At 34.4% G+C, this 12,570-nt stretch overlaps 1 protein-coding gene across 3 annotated transcripts in view; it reads left to right on the top strand.

Moving 5' to 3' along the window:
* LOC126848404 (latrophilin Cirl-like) overlaps positions 1 to 12,570 on the top strand; it is a 398,190-nt gene that overhangs the window by 157,432 nt on the left and 228,188 nt on the right. For all 3 annotated transcript variants that reach the window (XM_050589334.1, XM_050589423.1, XM_050589511.1), the window contains one exon: positions 3,523 to 3,651. In XM_050589334.1, coding sequence (XP_050445291.1) covers positions 3,549 to 3,651 — 103 coding nt within the window. In that variant the 5' untranslated portion in view covers positions 3,523 to 3,548. The remainder of the gene's footprint in view (positions 1 to 3,522; positions 3,652 to 12,570) is intronic.

Raw genomic sequence — 12,570 nt, 5'->3', positions numbered from 1 at the left:
AACGAGAAAATTTATTTGCTAAATCAAGATAAACTTTAATCATAATATTGGATGTTTTCCAAATAATTATGTTTCAGTAAAAAATGTTATTCGCTAATACATCTTCCACTTCCAATATTTTATGTATTTGCTGCAGGATAAATACTAAAAATTTTGTATTGGATATTTTGAAGCAGTTATAAAATACAATGTTGAAATGAAGACGAAGTTGAGTTATATCTCTTTAACAATCCATTGTATCACTTTTAATTAATTTCATCGTGCAATGAAAAGGCAGAGAAAAGTCCTCGAAGATTTATGAGCTTGCCAGCTACGAGAGTTAATACTGCAAACAAAAAAAAAAAAAAATAGGTAATTGTAGCACTATAAATCTTTGTACTGAACTGGAATAAATCAAATAGACTCTGTGAATCAAATGCACTATAATAAAATTCGACTTGATCAATATTGAATCACGAAAGTATTTTAAGCTTTTGAAATTGAAGTTTAATAGACTTCTTGTCAACTAATAATGCTACAAAAAATGCAATATTATTTGAATTTATAAAAGTTATAGTATTATAAAAAATGTGTAATTTGAAGATATTCAATTGTAATGAAATAAAGTTAATAATTTATCACACATTTTGAAAATTAGATTTTTCACATAATAGATATTTTTTCTAGAAAAAAATCCGTTTAATTTCTACTTTTATCAATTTTGTTTTAGTGTACAATTTGGACGGCCAATATGTAACGTCAATCAAAAATGCATTTTTTTAAATTTTATTTATTTATTTATTTATTTTTTCAAAGATTGGTTCAAGAATGTTCCGATAGTTCGGTTCAATAAAAGCGGAACTGAAGAAGGAATATCGCGAAATGCGTCGAGAATTCTCTCCAAAGATGTTCGATTATCGATCTGAAAAATCCGTGGCGCAGAATAGTACGAAAGGCAAAAAAAGTATGGTCGCCTGGAGATTACTACTCGTTCGACTGTATTCAAGCACATACATCCTTTTCTCTGCTCCTAAGCCCTCTGGACTTCCCTTTTTAATAAATGATCTTTCTCTCTCTCTTCGTCGCGCCGACTGACCTCGGAGATGGGAATCGCGTTGTCATCGAGCTTATCGCGATTATCGCAGCGTGCGGTGCATCGGGAGTGCATGCATGCGCATCCGTGTGCAGCATCGCGGAGAATCGTGGATGGGAAAAGGAAAGCAGATAAAAGGAGAATCGCGCATCGCCGATTCTATTCGCGCGACGAACGCGCGGCTACAAGGTTAAATGAGATAGCATCGCCGGATTAATTATGCGTAATGCATGGGACGTGCGCGAGGATGCATTTGTTCGTAGCACGAAACGGGGAACGGGAGGAAATAAGCAACGCATTCAATTATCGTCGTTACTTCGGGACTTTACAGATGTTTCGGTGATAATCGCATTGCTACGCGATTTTCACATTTTCGTCGTAAGGCTTGAATGCTGGCGGCATCGAGAGAAAAAGAGCAAGGGAGTAAAATGAGGAAAGGGGAAGAGAGCACTTAATTAGATTCGTCGGAAAAATTAACGCGATCCACTCGAAACGAATTGGCAACGTTCCAGATGCTCGCGTCGCGCCGCTGCTCTTCCGCAGTCGCGGATAAGCGTCGCTGCAATCCAGCCGATGCGATGCAATCTGCGGAGTGGTCCGTCGTGATACACACGACGGTGGTCACAGCTCGATAAACTTTTTCTTCCTCTCTTTCTCTCTCTCTCTCTCGGTCATAATCGAGATGGTTGTTAACGATGTGCTTAATCCTACGAACCTTATTCTGGAAGACCTGAACATTTTCGACGAATTTTTGAGAAGTTGCAATTTGTGTATCTGAAATTCAAAACATATTGGCCTGGCGAGTCTCTCCTTTTATATCCAATGATTATCTTTTTCTATGAGAACAAAATGAAAAGAGTACAACAAATTATTAGTATTATAATATTAATATAATATTGATATTAACAAAATACAAACTCATAATTTAATTAGTTTATTCAAATATTAACTTACATATTTTTATTGAATATTTTATACGATATTTTCCAAGAAATAATATCTATATAGATTAGATTCTTTTTCTCTTTTCAAAGACTAAGTAGTTTAAAGTATTTTTAATTGCTAGTTGCATCTTGCATCAGATGAAATATACATAACGGGATCTCACATTATTTTAGATATATTGTGCGAAAAGACTTTTTAACTTTTTAAAAATATTTTCTTCTTGCGCTGCTGCCATTACTTAAGTAAGGATTACGGAACAATTGTCCTGTTAATTCTAATGGATTGTGGTTGTGCGGATTTCTCTCACTCTGCGACTTATTACCTCTCATGCATCGTCGGACCACGTATCTACACAGGTAGATACGTGGAATACTTTGGAGATTAAACAAGCGACATTTATTGTTAAATCCCGCAAAAGTGTTCCTTGTGGTATATCTTACGCCGTGTCTCTGATCGAAGAATTAAAAGATTTCAATATCTGCTGCTGTTGTCAATATCTTGGAATGTTGTGAATGTTTGACAGAATGATACTTGTTCTTTTTTGTCGCACAAATTCCAGGTGTTTTATTCTTATTTTTTTGTTGCGACAAACTAATAGCTTGATGACGCGCTTGCGCGACGCCGCGGGAAAAATCGAGCGAGCATCGGTAAATACTATAAATCAGCTTAATCCACGCGTCGAGCGAAACGAGAAAGGTTGGGGATGCGTTCACGTTCGCGTGAATGTGGGTTAACGAAGGCGAAAAAGAAAAATAATTTTGGCGTCAGCGTTTCGGAATTTGCAGACCGCGCGAACACAATGCGATGCCATCGAATAAAAACAGCGTGCGTTGCAACGGGGCAAAACAAAACGAATTATAGGGTGGTGATGTTGGGGATTCTAAAAATCACAAGGCGCGTATAAATGTCTTTAGAAAGTAATATAAAGTATAACACAAATTATTTCGGTATAGTAACTCATCTACAGAAGATTATAATTAATTATAAGCTTCGATAAAAAAAAAATTATTTTCCATTGTTGTGAAAGGAAATTATAATATCGGAAGTTTGAAGTATTATAATGCTAAGATATTGTGTGTATGCATATATATATATATATATATATACATACATGTGTGGAATACACATATGCACTTGTCTTATATATACATATCTATATTTTAAACTATGTCTTTTATTTATTTAGGATCGTATGCAACTCGAATTCGTTTTCACTGACCACGAGCATAATATATATATATATATATATTTCCATGTAATCGCGACTATAAGTCGGTATGCGTTTCTGCGCGAGAAAAAGAATGGCTTCTCTTGGCAAAGTATAAGATTTAAGTAAACGCAATAAAATAACACCGCGACGTCCGATTCTAATATATTGAACGCATTCATTCTCGGAAATCGTGATGCATTTCGAGGTGAGCGCAAAGTTCGCGCGACATGCAAGCACATCGGGAGCAGCAGCACGCCAATGGACGGCACGTGATCATTTCTTTTTCTGCTTTCAGGCGTAGTCGGAGCTCGGAACCTCACGATGGAGTGCCGCAAGGGTCGACGGAAAGGAGCGCCGATCCTGGTCGGGCTGTTGCTTGCATGGTTCTTAACCAACGGCTGCGCCGTCGTCGCGCGAAATATAGGTGAGTGCGAGAAAGTATTTACGATTTTGGACCGCGGTTTCTTGCAGATTCTCCCCCAGCCCCCACAGAACTCGCGCCAATTAAGGCCGGCTACAACGCGCGCGGATATTTACGCGTGACACATCCGGTACAACCTCTCGCGGAGGCGCGACTCGCCACAAGCAGAAGCCAGTTTTGCATCTCGGCACCTTTCACGTGTTCTCTTTAATCTCGCAGCGAGCGCATTTCAAATTGTCACATTGGTGCTGCAATTGGTTGCCGTGAAATTATGTTGGCTGCCTGTCAAGCTGGCTTTCTTTCGAAAAGAATTAATAGCAGATAAAATTTTTTCTTTAATTTTTTTATTTTATTTATAGTAAAACGTCAGAATATGTACAAAATAAGAATTAATGAAGTATAGTAAGAATAAGGTATTAACTAAAATTAAATAACAAATGATTATCAAATGATATAAAATCAGTAGAGAATATAAATTAAAATTTCAATTCTGTGCCATCACATAAAATAAAAGTTTCAATTTAAAAGCGCGACTATATTTATATTGAAACATTGTAACCAAGTCTGATTATATCATTTCAAGTCGTGACTCTTAGAGATATAATTACGTGAGTCTAACACATTTCTTATAAATTTTAAACGAAAAACAAAAATCTCTTTGAAAAGATTAATAACGATGGTGGAAACGCCCGTGACGTGTATGTGCAGGGGGAAGATCGTTGTTGCCGTAAACCCCAGAAAACCCTGCTAGATGGATGGGATGGTTTCGGTCGGCATGTTAAGTCCAGGAACATACCATAGCACGCTCGTAGAATTAAACCGTTCTTGTGCTAATTGATTTAGGAGATCCCATCAATGTGTGTGTATGTTGCAAATATGGTACAGTTGTTGATAAGCCTTCCGTAAACTACGAATTTGACACTTTCATAAATTTTTAATATCTTTTCGATATAAATTATGAAAAAATGTTACATTCTATTTTATTGCTTGGAAAATAATTTTGCTATTTTTCACATGTATAATGAAAGGTATCGTTTGATGTTTTGTATGTAATTATCTATCAATATTATTAACATGTATGTATAAATCTCAAATTTAAAATCTTTATAAACATCGCAACACTTGATTAATTTTAATAAAATAATTATTTAGTTCTTTGAATAATAACAAACACTCCTTATGTTTTAAAGATAGTGTAAATTTTATCATTTCAATCACAATGACAATTTTTTGGATCTTATAGAATTTCTAAACTGCCCGATTTATATATATATATATATATATATATATATATATATATATATATCAGTTTTCGAACTTTTATGTGCGTTATTACTAAATAAAGTTTTCCAAGTTTAATCAAGTGAATTGCGAAAACAAAGGAAGAAAGCGAAGCGAAGGAAAGAGAAGGAAGAAAAGAGGAAAGGGCTGGTCTAGCTGCTCTCCGATAGAATTAAAATGCAGTAGTGACGCATTGTACACGCGCGAGCTTTAACAAACGGATGAATCTCGAGAAGTGATTTTAGGTCGACATATTCAAAAAGGATCGAGGCTAAGACACACAAGATGGAGGACGAACGATAAACCTTTGAAGGATTGGAGAGAAACGATGCGTATTCTCGCTATCTATACGCTCGCTTCCTATACGATTATCACACACGCGGATGGCCCCCAATCCGCGCAGCCCAGCATTGTAGAGTTGCGTTTCCAGTGTTCTATTTCCAATCCCTTCTAGCTACGCACTCCCTCTTTCCGGTTATAAGCATATATGTACGAATACGCAAACACTCGCGCGCGCAAGAACCATAGTCACCTAACGTCAGATAAATCAAAATCTCATTGTATGCACGGTGTCGGCTTGGCTCAGGCAGGGCTTTGTATGCTCTCAAAGATGGATAGAGATTTAGGACGTCGCCGTCGTGTGGATTCGATAACGCTCGCGACTGTATTTCCGCATAGAATCGCGGAGTCGCGATATACGAATCAAGTAGCGAGGAATTGGCAACGCTCATTTATGTCAAATTACATTTTCGTCTTTGAAGAAAATAATTGAGACGAGATGATTGCGACGCAGTAATATTTATATTATCGCATTTATTTTTAATAATTGTTAAAAAAAATATTAATAGATATATACATACACATAATTTCAGAGAATTTATTTTAATCAACATGTATGCATGTGTTGATTATATGACGTAAGTGAATAAAAATGAGGTAATAATGATAAAATATAAAGACAAGTTGATAGATTAATAAAGTTATATAAATAGTGTGGTGTCATTGACGAAATCATATTAATTTTATCACAAGAGAATATTGCACAAAAATCTTTTATCCGTTCTATAAATAAAATAAAAATAAAGTTGTTACATTATTATTTTTATAATTGAATCTCATTTAAAAGAAGTAAATTATATTTTTAAAGAGAGAGAGAGAGAGAGAGACCTTTCTCTAAAAATCATAAATTTTACTAGAAATTAGACAGTGTTAATGTTCCTGCGTTTTCGCCACAATTTCTTTTTCCTACATTTTAATCAAGTGTACGAAAGTTATTTCAGTTATTCAGCAATTAATTTTTTAGTATCGCTCCGCCTGTCATAAAACCGAAAATGATTTTTCTTAGCATGCGTTTAAATATGCTGGCGCTTCGAAAAATTACATAAAACCTTGATGGCTACCACTTTGTAATCTACCCTGATGACTGTCGTAAAAGTCGTTAGTTAACGGCAGGCAGAATGATCTCAATCGGGCTGACCTCGCGAATAATGTGCGATAAAATTTGCAATGGCGGCTATCGACATCGGACCGGCGCCGAAAGACGTCGTTCACCCGTGGGCTACTCCTTCGCAATTACTCGCGCCGCTAACATTTTTACGAAGGGGCAGAATTTCCGGCTTTTACCGATCGAGAATAAAAGTAACACGACCCCGTTGTTTTTACTGCGGAACACTAGTCGTTAGGTCCCAATTGGATTATCACATGGAATCGTCGATCAAATTTTAATCGCTCGTAGATATTGCACGGTACATTAATTTTATTTATAGAGTATCCGGTATATATACATATAAGTCACAAGCGATATAGAATAGTAGAATGATTTAGCAAAAATAATGTTTCTTCATTTGTAATCAAGCTCAATTAGGCATTCGATATGATTTATTTAATGTTTTTGGTAGAATTGTTAATAAGTAATGGCTGCTTTGATTTAATCAATTGAGATTTCTTTATCACAAGCATATATCATCAACATTGAAAATTGTCCATAAAATTATTTATGACTTGATAATTCACTATTGGCCATGATTGTCGTAAACAGTTACCGGTCTACGTATACATATTGACATTGTGGACCACCTGGGACACATACGTGATGATCGCATCTCTTGTCTTCTTTCCTAGTCTACTCTCTGACGACGAGGATTTATAAGTGCGGTAAAGGGGAGGCGCTGCCGGACAATTTACGGCCGCCACTTACGTCGCCGTGTTGGATTCTAAGCAATTAGTATTTACGCCGGATAGATCGGTAATCCTATTATACACTCGGCACAATATCGAGATAATAAGCATCGTGGACAGCGCATGATTACAGACTGCGTCGCGTCCCCGAGGCGGACCTAGTTTCTCTTCGCGAGATAAGATTCCTCGAGGAAAAATTCTCACGCTTCTCCAACAACCTTGATACGTACAGCTACATCGATGTCCGATGATATGGTAAAAAAAATGAGAAAAATCAAAGTGTTATACGTGATCATATTTAGTAGATACAACCTGTTTTAAATATTTATTTAATATAAAACAATACATAAATATAAGCAATATTAAATAAATATTTAACTTGCTATATAATGTGCATTAACACAATGCGTTACTTTTATTATTGGTAAATATTATAATGCAAAAAACGTGAAATTTTTTGTTTATTTTTTTTTGCTTTTTTGTTTTAAATGATATTTTATTTAATATTATAAAAATAATATGATCTATTGTAGCTACACACAATTAAGCAAATATAACTGCAATAAAATTTCATAATAATAATTAAGATTTTATTATATAATCTTTAAAATTATAAAAATGGAATTAATTTGAAAACCATAGTAAAAATATGTATTTTCAATTTAAATAAACTTAACAAGCTGCGCAAGATTAATAGTGTAATTAAATGCAATATTAATGATTTAAAATTCAAAGTTAAATGCATATTCCGTTGTCGAAATAAATTTGTTACAGTTTATTATTTTATATATGTATATATATATATATATTTATATAAAAATAAAATAGCATTATTGATATTATTGAATCATTATACACATATTAACGACGCATCGATGAAATCAAAATGAAAGAAAATATGCTTACTGCATATAGTTGAGTAAATTAAACACAACTTTCAATTAGATCAATATCTGCAAATTAGAAATATTAATATCATATAATAATTTTAAAGAATATAAAAAGCAATATTAAATATTCAGACGTAAGACATTTGTTCCAAGTTAGCAAGCTAACGCCTGTTCTGACGTATTGAAATATGAATGAAATATCGAGCGCGACATTTTCCCCATTTCATAACATGCGACTTCTATTCCAGTCGTTTTGAAAAATTGTGATGGCGAAATTCGCGCGAGGCAGGTCGCCGATAAAGTACAATCACTACATGAAATGTATAACGTCGGTGAAATAAGTACTATAATTTCATTGTTATCTCGATAATCGTTTCACCGGTAAACGATCGACCGAACAATTTCCGTAACTTGCATTCGTCCCCGTCCGCGAATCGATGACTTCTCTTCGTCCACCTTGCTGACCCTAACTCTTTCATCCTTCTCGTTCACCTACCTCGAAAAGGACCGTGGCAGACCTCAGTGCCAAAGATTTGTGGTACATCGGTAACACGCGGCGGCCCCAATTTACTGCGCATTACCTCGCCCATCCGCCTCTTCGCCTCGCATTTTCCTCCACCAACGCATTATCCACCGTCGTCTCCTCCTTGCGCGTCTTGAAACGTTTCCTTTTTTCTTTTTCCGGCTCGTATACCGACGGTTGCGCGATTTTCTTTACCTCCGCTTCTATTTCTTTTTCTTTTCCTGCTTGAATCTCAATTTTATCACCTTCTTCATCTTTCTCTTTATTTTTATTCTTTTATTTTTCTTTCTTTTTCTTCTTCCCCTCTTTCTTCTCTTTTTTTCCAATATGTTACTAATTCATTATTTTTTATTTTTGCTATCAGTTTTATCTTTTTTTATTTTTTTCATTATATGATTTTATTCTTTAACTTCTTTCTAATTTGTTTCCGTTTAATTATTTTTTTCTTTGCCTTTTTTAGCTTTACTTTTTATATTTTTTTTTCTTTTTTATTTACGCTTATCTTTTTATTTTACTTTCAAGTTTATATTTATCGACAACACATAGTTTTCCTCTTATTCTCTTGCCAAAATTTGCCCATTATCCTTTCTTGTCGTTTGCAGATTTACTGTGCGCGTCCCCAAAACCAACGTGTACAAACGACGGCGGCGATCACCCTCTCGCGTTATTCCTTGTTCGTAACCGCTGCTACGTGACTAATCTGATTTCCCACCCACGGGCTGCATCTCATCTCTCTCTCTCTCCTTTCGACCCTTTACATGTATTTTAACCCTCTCACCTTCGGGTTCAACGAGTTTCACGCAATCGGGCGTGCGCAACGCGACGCCACCCGTCTAAATTTAGACAATCGAAAGAACGGTCGAATGGCGCGCGCCCGTCGCGATGTTTCGGTCATCGAAATGGCGCGATGTTAAATAACATGGAGAATAACAGTAATCGATAAAGTGCTTTGACCTCACATTCTGTTAACTTGCGAAAGAGATACAAATCGCACGAGACTATTTTTATCTTGTATTCTTCGAAACTTGACACATCGTCGTAGTAAACAACTAAAATTATTCCCATACTACATTTAGCATTTTGATAATAGCTATGATTTTTTAATTGCAATAACATTTATATCCACGCACGAATTTTCTTATTACTATTAACTTTTTTATTTTAGTTTCTTTTTGACGCATTTTTTTTTTGCATTGGTTTATTATATACATTTGCAATATTATACATGCTATTCTCGAATATCAATTTAAAAATGAGAATCCTGAAATGTTAAAGTTGTGTCGGATATATTCCCGGATAAATCTAACATCTCTACGGTGACCGTGTCGAAGCACCACGCGCCGCTTTCTCCATATGAAAAATGTCTTTTAGATTGATGGAACGCGGCCAAACGGAACTTCGCATCCTCCCTCAAGCGAGAATTTCGTTCTCTTGCCGCTCGCGTTTTCCAATTCGCGCCAAATGGATCGGTCGCGCGGAAAATAAGAGATTGTCGTGATCTTCTTCGCGCGGCGCGACTATTCTCACCGACCTGGCCTTCGCACCAACCGTGATTTCAATTTTCAAGTGAATCGAAGCAAGTACGAGTATTATCTTTCAGGAATGATACTGCATATAAATTTATATGTACAGAAATATTAATCGACGATTTATATGTTTTGATAAAAAAGTTCACATTTTTTTTCTACTAGAATTATATGAGACATTTGGTTTATATTTTTGTGTATCTACCTTCGCTCGCGTATTTTCAACTTGGTAGAAAAACTATAAAGTTCACGATCGCATAATTATTTAATATTTTTTATTCATATAAAATTGCGTTTTAAAATGTTTTTATATTATTATATCAAAAATAATGATTTTTATTTAAATTTTCTTAGTCACAAACGCCTACTTGCGAAATATATGATATAAATATAGTATATAACAGATATAATAAATAACATGCACGAAATTTTACAATCATCGCTACTTCAAATTCGCAGGAGATTCTCTAACCTCGATAGAATGGAATATTTTCTTGCTTCTTTTTGCGCAAAATTCCATCGGTGACGAACGGTGAGAAGACTTCTAATGCGCATGACGTTCATTTCCGGTGTACGTGACCTAGTTCCATGAAGACCCCCAAAAATGGATGCCGACACTAAGCTACACGATTCTTGCCTGTTTCTTATTCGCCTCGCGATACGAACGGTGTTTTTGAATATAATTGAAAATCTAGCTTTTCTCGTATATATGTATATCGCCGTCCCTTCTTTCTCTTACACTTCCGTACATTTACATATGCGGCTTATAGAATTTTCATCGCGACTTTTGTGTGCCGTAGCTTATTTATATAATTTTTAAAGATAAATGCAATTTTAATTTTTTATTTCGTTATATCAAATAATATGATTATAGAAATATTTCGTAAATAATTGAAAATTATTATTACCTGATTTAGGCTATTATTCCTGCTAAATATTTTGCGTATTATTGTTGCATGAATAAATAATTAAATTAACACATGTGCGATTTTTTCACATATAATACTTTAGATTTCTCTATCATTTTTTAGCGCCGTTTAAATATCAATTATTAGGTGCTTGTTTGATTGAAGTAATGACGTATAAGATAATGATACTATATTATAATGATAGAAAAACTATATGCATCATGAAGAAAGTGTATGATGTATTTCACTTCCGAGGTTATAGAATCGAATAATAATTTGATTCTAAAGCCTCAATATATATGTAAAGTCTGCATATACTAATATAATTAAAGCATACGAAACTTTTTCAAATAGTCACGGTAGTTGTCGGAACTATCCAAGATAATTCAAATTTTTATTTTTACATAGTATTAAATATTTTTAATATCAACATAATAATAATAATTTTTACTAACTAATAAGAAAATTAATGTAAATATATATTTTTTTTTTACTTAACGTTATTAAAACGATAAATTGTTCACACTATAATATCTCTATCAAATATTATATATTCAAAAAAATAGTATTTTATATATAATTAAATTTTAACGTGCTAACTAATTAATGCTAAAGTGCTAAATAATTAGAAACTTAGGAACTTCTGCTAATTATAAAGATATAATTTCTATGTTTATTAAACAGTTAAATTATATATATGTATATATTTTAGCAAAACTCATATTTCTGTAAAATATGAGAATTCAATAAGCATTTCAACATTAATTTCTTTTCTATACAATTGAGCGCTTTTTCTCATTACTTATGTTTTAATTTACTTTTTTATATAAAACTGCGTATTATTCTTCTCTGTGCTGGTACAGAAATTAAACGCATGGATAGAACACGGAGAGCATAGAAAGTACACGGTTTTCCTTTCATATTTCTTTTAGTGAACGATATCTCGCGCTTATTCTATATGCACTTTGCGAACCGCAATGAGTTAGCTGTGCATATTAAATCACTTTATCAAATAGCATCAGAATCAAACGGATAGAGTGCGCCGTTCTCTGATTGCGAATCACGCGAATAATATTTAATTATGGAAGCGATCTTTTGGTTCTTTTAGTTCGCGAAAGATCTTTATCCACGCGGATTAATTCATTTCGTCATCGTCAACTCTCGCGCGACTGCGATTTATGTACGATTCTATCTATCGTCAATCTCTTGTCAAGAAGCGAAGATCCATCCCTCACTCGCCTCGAAGAGAGAAGCCGATGGCGGCTTTCGTCGACGAGTGGGCTAGGAGCGCCATCAGTTTTCCCCCCACGCATCTCGAAACAGCCAGCGTAATCGATTTCCGATTTCAGAGAGTGACGGTAATTTTTCAACATTCCATGAAAAATAACTCCGGAATAAGCCACTGACATCGCTTTCACTCTCTTCCAGCCTTCATGATACTTCTGCCAGTATGTTAAGTATCTAAGTATATGTATTTGTAAGCGATACTAGATTTTTCGTTTAAAAATAATTGGAGTATTTTTTTATTTATCTTGAGTAAAATGATTTAAGTAAGTCTTCGTAAGGAAATATAAACTTAAAAAATATTTTCTATAATGTATATATATATATACACA

This window comes from Cataglyphis hispanica, chromosome 1 (genome assembly GCF_021464435.1).
Source record: "Cataglyphis hispanica isolate Lineage 1 chromosome 1, ULB_Chis1_1.0, whole genome shotgun sequence".
Lineage (NCBI taxonomy): Eukaryota > Metazoa > Arthropoda > Insecta > Hymenoptera > Formicidae > Cataglyphis > Cataglyphis hispanica.
The sequence above is the reverse complement of the archived record's forward strand: the minus strand, read 5'-3'. Positions and strand labels throughout refer to the sequence as shown.